We start from the raw sequence: 11,919 nt of genomic DNA, 5'->3' as shown, positions 1-11,919 counted from the left end.
TGCAACAAATAAACAAATTTTAAACATGACGATTTAAATGATTGATTTTAAAAGGGCTTTAAGATGTACTTGAATTTAAGATTTCTCACGAAATCCGTTTTAAAGTCAAAATTAAATGGCCCGATTGAATTGGCTAGTTTTAAAAGGCTTTTAAAGAGCATTTGAAATAAGAGTTCAAATGCTGCTCTGTTTGAAAGATATTTTTAGAACGTTTTATCTTAACTGAAATTAAGAAAAGCTTTAAGAAATTTAGTGATTCACTTATTTGAAATTATTGTTACAAATTATGAAAGTATTCTTTCTTATATTAAAAAAAAATGTTCCGCAAATTTTAAGAAACCCCAGTAAGTACAAGTTAAAGTTTAAGTTACAGTGGCGGCCTCATAGGAGGGGCGTCACATAATTAGGGCACCTCAACCTGCCCTAGTATAAAAAAGGAAGAGTGCTATATGAGGTAGCCAGAGACAGAGAGGGAGGCGCACATAATTCTTTGTACGAACTGAGAAGAGAGAAAAAAATGAGAGTATAGGAGGGATTTGGGACGCTGATTTCTGGAGCTGAAGGAAGTAGTACAGCACGGCTGGACACGAGAAAGCAAGGACACACACCTGTTTAGCCTCATATTTTAGCTTAACCATTTTCTTCCTTATGTCTGTGTTTTCTCTCTGTGAACAAATGGATCTGGTTATTGATATTATTTCTGATTTCTTTGAACTAAACATGAGCTAAATTCTTTAGCTAGGATTATTGATGGAACCAAAGTTGCAATGAAGATCTATTTGCTATTTTAATTGTTTGTGTAATTTTCATCATGTTTATTCAAGTGTGTTTATTGTCGAATTTTTGTTAAATGACAGGCCATCATTTAGTGGAAAATATAAACTAAAATTAATTCTGGAAATGTTAGTTTTAGTTAGATCTATCTTAGATAATATAAGAGAATAGTATAGAAATATATTATTGCCTTGTACGACCCATTAAAATTGGTGTTTAACTTCAGGTTTTGTAAACTAAAATGCATAGGAATATGTTGGTTTTGCTTTAAGGAACTATAGGCATAGATTTGTCGGAAGAGGAATATGCAGAATTTTAGGTTGACTGGATGAACTTTACTATAGCAATCCTATAGCAAACGCGGTCAGAGTTGCAACCGAGGGAAAATCAGTTTTCCTAGCCCTTACCCATCATTGATTCACAACTAGTAGCTTAGATCTTGTTAAGTCTTACCTCTTGTTTGCATTTTAATCACACCCATTTACTTTACTCATTCATTTTACTTAATCCACACCAATTTGGCACTCGATTCACTCTCGATTATTTTAATACAATTGATTTTTGTAATCAATTTCTTATTAATTCAATCCCTGTGGAGACGATACTCTTACACACTATTGTATTACTTGTTCGATTACGTGCACTTGCGTAGAGTTATTTTCATGCATAGGATTTTTGGCGAACAAGTTTTTGGCGCCGTTGCCGGGGATTGTGATTAGTGAAAATTATTACAGAAATCAATTTTTGTTCATTTTAATTCAATTTTGCCTCTGTTAGTCACGGTCACTCCTCTTGTTTTTCTGCAGGTCTAATTTTCTTGCATGAATAGACTAAGGGATACAGATTTGATTCCCTTAGACCCTGAGATTGAAAGAACTTTTAGAGCAAGAAGAAGAGAACAATAGGGATTTGTTGGAATAGAAGAAATGGCTGACGGAGCAGGTGGAAATAATCAAGGTAACCATACTGTAGCAATAGCAGAGGACAGGGACAGGGCAATCAGAGATTATGCCATCCCCATGCTCGACAGGCTGCATCTAGGCATTGTTAGGCCAGAAATTCAGGCAACTAAATTCGAGCTAAAGCCGGTAGGGCTGTTCATAAACCCGAACAACCCGTAAACCCAACCCACCCCGCCCCAACCCAAGCCGAAAAAAGTAACCCGCAGCATTATTTTTAAATTTTCGGCCCATTATACCTCTGGCCCGAAATGTTTGGGGCGGATTGCGGGTTGGGGCCATAACAACCCGTAATCCCCAACCCATCCCGCACAACATTCCCCTAAAATTTCGGCCTAAGCCCAACCTGCCCAAGTTCTACCCTAGGCTCGCTGACATTAGGTAAGACATCTCTAGGTAAGACAATAATTTGTATGTATCTTAATCTATTTTATTATATGAACTCTAAACTATCTAAATTATTACTTAAACTATTTTCATTTCTCTTGTAAATAACTCAACTTCATGTCCTATTACAACCATTGAGGAGCCTATGACCCCGTTCATTTTGCCGATTCGAGTTTAGAATTCGAGTTTTGCTACAGTAAAAAGCTCTCAGAAACAGTCACATCTAACTTTTTTGCTACAGTAAAAAGCTCTCACACAAAATTACATCTCAACTCGAATTACAAACTTGAATCAGCGAAGTGAACGGGCCCTATGAGTGTGGATTGATAAAGATGGTTGATGTTGCAATGCTTGCTTTGGATGGATTTGTATTAAGATTTAAGCCTCTATGTTTGCTTTGCTTAAGCTATTTATTTTATGTTAAGACTAATTTATAAGTGTAGACTAATTTATGTTTGCTTTGTATTTGATGTTGGATGGACTATTTTGCTTCATGTTTGATGTTAGATAGACTGATAAAAATGGTTGCTATTTCTATTTAATGATGAAATTTGAATATTATATTGAACTTTAAGTCTTTGATTTTTTGAATGTTGAAACCGACCACCCAACCCACCCCGCACCGCCCCAACCCAACCCAAACATCGTTGGGTTGTGAAATTTGTCTAGCATCGTTGGGGCCAAATATGTGCAACCCACACTCTTTGGGACGGGGAAAAAAAATCATACCCCGTACCAACCCAACCCATGAACAGCCCTAGAAGCCGGTTATGTTTCAAATGCTCTAAACCGTGGGACAATTTAGCGGGATGCTAACCGAAGACCCACTTCTGCATCTTCGGCTTTTTATTGAAGTATGCGAATCTTTTATGACCCCTGGTGTGATAGAAGAGGCTTTTCGCCTCAAGTTATTTCCCTATTCTCTGAGGGACAGAGCTAGAGCATGGTTGAATGCTCTGCCACCAGATTCGGTAGCTACATGGACTGATTTGACTGAGAAGTTTCTAGTGAAATATTTCCCTCCAAACAAAAATGCCAAACTCAGGAATGATATCACATCATTTCAGCAATTGGAGGGGGAAGCTCTATGTGAATCATGGGAACGTTTTAAGGAGTTACTAAGGAAGTGTCCGTACCACGGACTTCCTTATTAGATTCAAATGGAAACCTTCTGTAATAGACTCAACGCTTCAACTAGAGCCATGGTGGATGCATTAGCAAATGGTGCCTTGCTTGTGAAGTCGTACAATGAGGCTTATGAAATTTTAGAGAGAATGTCCAACAACAACTACCAGTGGCCCACTGAGAAAGTTTCCACAGGAAGACTTGTGGTTGGAATTCATGAAGTAGACGCTGTGACTGCATTGACAGCTCAAGTTTCTTCACTGTCCAATATTCTGAAGTCTATGAACGTGGCTGCAGGAGCTAATGCAGCAACCCTAGTTGAATTAGCTTATGTTTATCGTGGAGAATGACATTCGTTCGAAAACTGCCCATCTAACCCCGAGTCGGTTTGTTATGTGAACAATTTCAATAGGAATAACAATCCGTATTCCAACACATATAACCAAGGGTGGAAGCAGCATTCGAATTTTTCTTGGGCAAATCAAGGAGCTAATTCTATAGCAGAAGGGATTTTGGTAACATGTTCTGTCATTGCAACCAATAAATTCTTTTAGACCTTTTTTTTGACTTACAACACTAAACTCTCTTAGACATTTTAACAAACACCTAGAAGATCATGCCAGCCAAATCCACACAAAACATACATGAATTGCTAATTTTATCCAAAACAAAATTAACTACCATCATCAGAAACAATGAGAAATCATTTTTCACCTTCTATCAAGTCCTCAAATCCAAATGAAGCTCACAACAAAGATGATAAGCATACAGAGAGAAAGAGTGCCGACGATGAAGAAACTTCAAATATCCTCGGGTTTGTCGGCAACGAATTGACACAATCTAGAAGCTTAGCTAAATTACTCTTTGAATTTGCATTATATAGCCTCAAGTCATAGTGAAGTAAGGAAATCTCTTCAAAGAAATCTTTGACAGAAACTAAGAAAGGGCTAAATGGATGTGCTCACCGAACTTTGAAACTTTAGAATCAACAACCAATTGGCGGTGGCAGCAACGAGAATCGGCGGCGGCGACAACGACAATGAGAATCGGAGTCGGCGATAGCGATAATTGGAGTCGGCGACGGCAAGAATCAGCGGCGATTGCAATAAATCAACGGTTGAGGAAAGGGCTTTAACGAGATCTTCAACCAACGGTTTAACGAGAAAGAGAGATCTATAACGAGAGAGAGAGCTAGAGAGAGAAGGAGCGAGAGAGAGATCTAGAGCAGAGAGAGAAGTAAATTTTCTGTTGGGAGGAGAGAAAATAAGAGCGAGAAAAATTTGGGATTCTGAAAATGCTAGAATGAAATAAGAAAGATGGCTGTATTTTGTGTTTTGACGGTGGTGAGTGTGTTTTGAATTTTTAGGGAGCCCGCTCAATGAAACCACGCAATTTTAATGTGTGTATATATACACACACATATATATACATAGAAAAATATAGACAGAATTATTTTTAAAAGTTATTATATATATACAAAATAACATTTTTTTTAAAACGCTATGAGTAACAGTTATTAAAAAGTTATTCTGTTGTAGTGTAGAAGGCGGAAAATAAATAAATAAATAACTTAGCTCTAATCTAGACAGCCATGGAGTGAACTATGTGAGTGTAAATAAAATGTAAAAAAAAAGTATTCTTATATGTTTTAAACCCTTTTATTTTTTACATTATTTTCATCATCTACACTCAAATTCTTCAACATGTATGAAATGATGATCAACATTCTTCTTAAACGCCCATGACAGAATCTGCAACAAGATGACATACTAAAACCGGACTGTTTTAAATTATCTTCCGTTGCGAATCGATCATGTAACAATTTTTAGAGGACAGAGTGTCAAGCTTGAACGTCGATCATTTAACAATTTCCAGACTTTTTGCATGATTATGTTTATCGTGCAAAAATTTAACAACGTACTAGAAGTAACGTGGTAAGAAATTACACCACATTTCTTATATGATCGAATTTTAAGCAATAGATACGTTATCGTATTAATCCGAAGAACTTACACAGGAAGAGGACTACATTTTAAAAGAGCCTAATATGTATTTCATATAGAACTCGATTTTGTCTCCCTTATACATTTGTGTGCATAATAATCATATATAAATAGTGTATAAAAAAAAAATCTTTCTTATCCATTCTTTAGTAGAACTTATGGTTTATTTGTTTAATGAATCATACTTTTTCTACTATGATAGATTGGTTAGATCAATCTCTTCACTCTTATGAGATCTATATTTATAATATTTGTTTTGAGTATCTTTATTTTAAGAAAACAAAAAAGAAGACAAAATATCTTGACAATATTACACAACTTTCTTTAACCCTCCCCTCCCTACTATAAATAAAGGGAAAATTAACGCTGAAATTACTGATTAATTAGCTACATGAAGGGAAATAAAAGAAACTCCAAAATAAGAAGTTTCCAAAGGGATACATAGAAAGCTTCACTTGCTTCCTGTATATATAAAAAATTTAAGCAATCTAATCAGTATCAAAAATTCAATATTCAATACAGGACAAGATATACTTAAGTAGAAGCTGCATATTTTTACCTTTGTATAATTTGCATTTTCCAACTTCCCCACCTGAAAGCACAAAAGAAAATGAGTTGTAAGAGCTTTTACATTTAAACTCTGTATTATTTTTTATGGAATTCTTGTATCACAAACCTGAAAAAGTAATGATAAGGCCAAGATTAAGTGAACAGGCAACACTACATGGCGCTTAAAAGCCTATAAACAAGAAATGAAAAGAAGTCATTCCTCATTCTCGCACAGTTATACGAACTGGTTGACTGTAAATAAAAAAATAAAAAAAACTTTGACGAGTCTTTTTAAAAAAGTTTCTCCAAATTCGTTTTCTTTTGTCTTTATGTCTACCTTTTTGAGGTTTGATGTATGTGTGTATATATATATATATATATATATATATATATTATACTAGTTAAAAATGTGCGCGGACATTTAACAACGTTTATACAAATTGTTAAAAAAAAGAAAAAAAAAGAAGCAAAATGGCAAAAATATTTAAGGCAAAAGACGTAAGAAAGAAAGGCCCAAAAAGTTTAAAAAAAAAAAAAAAAAAAAAAAAAAAAAAAAAAAAAAAGAGGACCCCAAAAAGTTTTTTTTTAAAAAAAGTTTCCCTTGTTGAATGGAGGGGTTGCAAAGCTCCTTGCTAAACGTTGCGCACATGAGAGGGAGAAACTTATTCTCCCTAAATATAGTAAAGATACTTACTTAAATTTTATGCTTATTTTTTTATATATTTAATTAATGATTTATTTGATAAACATGATATTAGAAAATCAATAAATCACAAAAATATGGACATGAGGACAAAAGGGATAAATTTATAGATTTTTTTTTCTTGAAAAGAAAATACAAGATGGAAAAATAATTACTTGAGGCATGTAAATGGCAGCTGCTATAGTACCAACATAGTTTAACAATAGCATCCCAGTGCCAAAGAATGTAACATTTCTTGGTCCGAATATCACTGGAAATGTTCGTATGTTATGCCTGCAATATTGTTAAAATTACTTATTTATATGATGCCGAAGAATATCAACTAAAAAGAAATAATAATAAAAAAAAGATTGAAATGAAAGATTTTTAGACTTTGAATGCATGGATATGATGACACATAAAAATTAATACAAAACTTACTTCAGATCACCTTCAACATCTGTAATATCTTTCATGAAGCTAATGACCGTACAAAACAATGTAACAAAGGTGGTTATGAAAACAATTGAGGGGCTGCAAAGCAAATTGAAAGCCAAATATGAGGATACCATAAAAAGGGGGTTTTTTTTTTTTAATGAATGAAGCAGTTTAAAATAACTAACATTAAAGAGATTAAAGCATCTCAATTAAATTGCCACCTTTTAACGATATCATTCCATACCAAACTACTATTGATTCGTCAATAAAGAAATGAAATAAGAGAAATACAAGAAACACATAAATCCCAGAAAAGGGCGACATACTTAATATATAGATACTAAAGTTGAATTATGTCCTTGTTTGCATGGCCTCATATATCAGAAGTTATACTTACAGCTTATAGTAATATAAAATTAGATACTAAAATAAATTACTTAAATTTATTCAATATACAAAATGCTTAACTGTAAAGTATACCAAAAAAATAATTTTATATTACTTTAAGTAATTTTTTTGTTGGTGGTCATTAGATACATAACTTTCTTTTTGTTGATGTCATTGATACATAATTTTTTTTTTAACTACTTAAATTTATTCAATAAACAAAATGTTGAACTGTAAAGATATCAAAATAACTCCCAAAATAAAAAAAAATCAAATAAATTTTTTTTTTTTTTCAAAAAACTGTTACACGTACCTACAGCATAGTGGAAGTCCAAGGGAAGATCTAGTGGCGTAAAGTATACCAACATTTTGAATGACACCTCCTTGCTGCATAATTTGCTTTTGTTATAAAGAAAAATAGTTTTTTTTTTTTTCTCTAGACATTTGTTGTGTATAATATATACACGCGCATACACACATATAAAATTATTATTTCCACGGTTCTCCCCCGAGTTTCATATGGAAAAAAAAAAAAGAAAAAAGAGAGAGAGAATTTAAAATTATAGTAAATTGTAATTAGAAGAAATAATAACCTCACAAATTAAACTCCATCAATGTATGCTAACAATACTGAATTCCCTACTAAACTATTTATACTTCGTTATCAAAAAACTATTTACCATATTTCTCAAATAAAGTAGTACTCCACTGGATCTGCTTCACATATAAGTTTTCTTGTGATCATATATATTAGCGGAATTTAATGCCATAACTTTTGTTATCTATCTTTTCACGCCTCTTTTAACTTTTCATAGGACTGCTATATATTTCCAAAAACCCAATAAACACTATAAATTAAAACAAAGTTACATTACAAAATTTAGAGGATGAGAAGAGAATATTAATACCAAAGGAATCACGATCAATGTTGCAATAGGAGATTCTTTGAATCTAAAAGGAGGAACAGAATATAAGATGCCTGATAAAAGACCAAGACAATATAGAGAAGTAGTGATTACATCAGCTTTCATCAACCAGAGAATAAATAAGCCAACAAGCACATCAAATATCACTAAGAACCATGCTTGTTTTAATGAAAGATCCCCTGCTGCTATAGGTAAATAAGGTTTATTCACCCTGAGAATAGAATATATAACATAAAGACACAGTTAGCTAAGGCCTATTTTCTAACACTGCAGCAAATTAATAAATGACCGATATGAAGATAAAAAAGGCTTTTGCATGGTTATTTATTTTTAAAAAATCATCACTTCGATTCCAATGTTCGTCACAAATGTATGGACAGAAATTGTAATAAATAACATTATTATGAAACTCTAGCAAGTAAATAGCAGGTTTTAAAAATAATTAAATAAATTGCAAATTTACTAAAAATAATAAGAAAAAAACAATTTAACTCATATATTCACTATTTAATTCTATTTGGCTCTCAATCTTTTAAAAAATGCTATTTACTTTAACTCTAAACGCACAACATCTTTGTCACATTAGTTCATAAACCAAACGACAAGACGGCTTTATCCTTTTACTAGCTAGAAGACAAAAGAAAAAATTTAACAAGGAGTCTCAAAGACATAGAGCCACTTTAGCAGATTTTTAGATGTAATAAGGTGTTGATATTTCTTGAGTAATTTGATATAACCCCACGGGGATGTATACCTAAGACACAGGTGGTGGGCCCAACTGATAGGATCCACGTAGGTCTCATCTAGTGGGGTTTAGCGCTTGTGTCTAAGAGGATATATCTTCATCGGACAAAACAAGATTGTTCATCAGAGAAATACAACAAATATCCCTTATAGTATATAAATCTAAATTTTTATCATTTATTTTTTATTAATAATATTATTTTTAATTAAATAATTATATTAATAAAAATAATAATAATAAATAATAAAGATCTAAGGGATGTTTAATTGGAGGATTTAAATTATGATTTGAATCATGGTTTATGATTCGTTATAGTATTTTATCTTATAAAAAATACACGTAAATTGAAAATAATTCTAATCACATGATTCTAATCCATAAACTAAACATCTCCCTAGACTCATCTAGTAATTTAAGAATAAATTTAACAATTTTCTCTTTTTTTTTCATTTTTTTTTTCATATGCTTTAGATGCGTACCTATCGATATCGACATCGTATATTTGATTGATGCCAATGTTATAAGCGTTCGCAAGCATGACGGCAATTAGGCCAGGGAATGACTTAAGCACCAAAGACCATTTAAACAAATGTGGGTTTTCTACCACAACTCTTGCAAATAAAGACCTGTCGAGAAAAAATAATAATAATAATAAATAGTGCATTCAAAAAGGAACTACGTAAACTACCATAATGCCCAGCTGGACGTTAATTTCTCTTAAAAGGTTACTTACGTGGTGGATATAGTTATTTGACACATCGCAACAGGTCTTAAAAAATTAAAGCAAGCAGATCCAAAGCGTGAAACTTTGGTAAGTACTGGATGATGATGATCAGGACCGGTTGATTCATCTTGATGAGCTTTTCTACGTGTAGGATTGGAACCAACCGATTCAATTTGAGCGCATCCCTTGCAAAATTTGTTTGCAAATTTGAACATTTAACATAATCTTAACAGTCATGTTGAAATATAACAAAATATATAGATTATTTACAAATAGCAGAAATAAAAATTATTATGATAATTACAACGTAATTATGTAGCATAGATCATCACAATCATTAAAATAATTACTACACAATTATTTTATTCCTAAAATATTTCAAAAAAAAAAAAAAACAAAACAAAATTATGGTGTTTCAATTTATCACTCTTGTAATATGCTATAGGTAATGTGATTTTTACATTATGGAACATTTAACTACTAATGGCTCTGGATGAAGTAAATACGACAGTATTCTAACAAACTCAAAATCTTTGTAGGTCTCAACTTTTCATGATCATTCACAAAATTAACACCCAAGAATAATGATGAAGTAATTCAAGTAGACAACATGTATAATAAACACCCAAGGAAAACGATTCACAAAATTTTCATTATTCCCCTCACTATAAAGAGAAGTATACCCGGATGGAATTACGCTTATGTTGGCCGTATATTAAGAATCTTGAGAATCTGCTTTTGCCATAAAGTCTTACTGGTAGGATCAGTTTATTTGCAGAGTACTTTGAAGGAGAAGTACTAGAGGATTTGATATTTTTGGTCGTAGGGTTGAAACTTTGAGTCCTAATAGCTTGTACTCCAGAAGAAGAGTGAGGGATCACGAGCTCCATCTATAGGACAACTGAATATAGAGAAGATAGATCGTCAAAAAGTGGAGAAAATTACAAATGCTCCAAGAGTTTCAAAATTTATAGAGGCAAGATAATAGAGATTATTTTGAACTCCTTGAAAATCTTTCCTTGTCTTATAATAAAGGTTATTTTCTTCTACTTCAGCACGAAAAGTTGAATTTCTTCCACTTGCCGAATCACATTATTAGTTATTTTTCGGCGTCTTTGACTATTTTGGTGGCTTATAGTGGCTTTGCAAAATTTATTACGATTAAGTATACAAGTTGTCGTTTTGTTATTAATGTAGGCCAGGGATGAAAATGTCTACACATTATTCATATTTCATCCCTACACATTATTCATATTTTAAGTCATGACATGAATAACAGAGGAAAAAATATTCTTTCCGGCGTGTTCATAAAATATCCACAATGTCTAAAAATATCTGTAAAATCCGTAAATATCCATAAATATTCAGGATAATTTTCAAAATGCCCCCAAAATATCAAAAACACCATAATTTTTTTTTTTTTTCAACAAAATGTGACAACATATTCAAATCAAAAGTAATAAAAAAAATTAAGAATTAATTAGTTCTTAAATAATTTTTTTTGTTTTTAAATTAGTGATTCATATTCAAATACTGGAGAAGAGGATTTTACTCATGCTACACAAATGAAAATCATGGGTGTAGAGCAACCATGGATGAAAATGTCGATGTCAACAGGGTTGTCGAGGTTTTGATTGAAGGATAATGTCAACGAAAATGTTGATGTCGAAGGATATTCTGAGAAAAAATATATACCTTAAGAAAACCTTAAAATTGTTTTATTGAAACTATAAAAATCTTAAAAACAATCAATATTACTTAATTTGGACTTATTTAGTAACAAAAGTAATACGTTTTGGTCGATATAAATGAGAGTTGTTTCAAATAGCATAGCAGGAAATTATCATAATTATATATAGATTATGATTAAAATATAAATTTACATACTTAATACAAACAAAGCACAATAATTCAATATATTACATGAAAATTAACTACCAAATATAATAGAGCACACATAAACTTAAAGTGTTTTCAATTCCAAAACGAGTTTCTAGCATGTTGGAAAGCATTAGGTAGGTTCTGATCTTAATCTAAACAATACATTTACCAATATATTACCCTTGAATAACTCTAAGGTGGTTGTTGATGTGCCACATGCATGTTTTTGGGTCTCTTCCCAATGTTAACCCATAAATTGGATACTGTTAGTTTATCCAACTTGACGAACCTTCTTTAGGGATGTATAATGACATATGAATACTAACCTGTGGTGGAGGA

At 32.2% G+C, this 11,919-nt stretch overlaps 2 protein-coding genes and 1 non-coding gene across 3 annotated transcripts in view; 1 reads left to right on the top strand and 2 right to left on the bottom strand.

The window, feature by feature from the left end:
• LOC21395653 (homogentisate solanesyltransferase, chloroplastic) overlaps window positions 1-1,586 on the top strand; it is a 24,634-nt gene extending 23,048 nt beyond the window's left edge. Inside the window, exon 10 of the mRNA XM_024171230.1 lies at window positions 1,581-1,586. Within this exon, the coding sequence (XP_024026998.1) occupies window positions 1,581-1,586 (6 nt within the window). The remainder of the gene's footprint in view (window positions 1-1,580) is intronic.
• Window positions 1,587-3,157: 1,571 nt separating this feature from the next.
• LOC112093205 lies at window positions 3,158-3,264 on the bottom strand. The gene has a single exon (XR_002902945.1). It is a non-coding gene; the product is annotated as a small nucleolar RNA R71 (small nucleolar RNA).
• Window positions 3,265-5,582: 2,318 nt separating this feature from the next.
• LOC21395652 (homogentisate solanesyltransferase, chloroplastic) lies at window positions 5,583-10,589 on the bottom strand. Its single transcript, XM_024171229.1, has 10 exons — window positions 10,383-10,589; window positions 9,709-9,884; window positions 9,455-9,601; window positions 8,213-8,255; window positions 7,618-7,691; window positions 6,921-7,013; window positions 6,656-6,773; window positions 5,925-5,987; window positions 5,808-5,840; window positions 5,583-5,710 (listed from the first exon to the last, which is right to left on the bottom strand). The coding sequence occupies exons 1-10, from the start codon at window positions 10,587-10,589 to the stop codon at window positions 5,636-5,638; spliced, it is 1,029 nt and encodes a 342-aa protein (XP_024026997.1). The 3' UTR covers window positions 5,583-5,635.
• Window positions 10,590-11,919: the final 1,330 nt, after the last annotated feature.

Source organism: Morus notabilis, unplaced genomic scaffold, assembly GCF_000414095.1.
Source record: "Morus notabilis unplaced genomic scaffold, ASM41409v2 Scaffold446, whole genome shotgun sequence".
Classification (NCBI taxonomy): Eukaryota; Viridiplantae; Streptophyta; class Magnoliopsida; order Rosales; family Moraceae; genus Morus; species Morus notabilis.
Note: the sequence above shows the minus strand (reverse complement) of the source record. Positions and strands in the feature narration are given on the sequence as shown.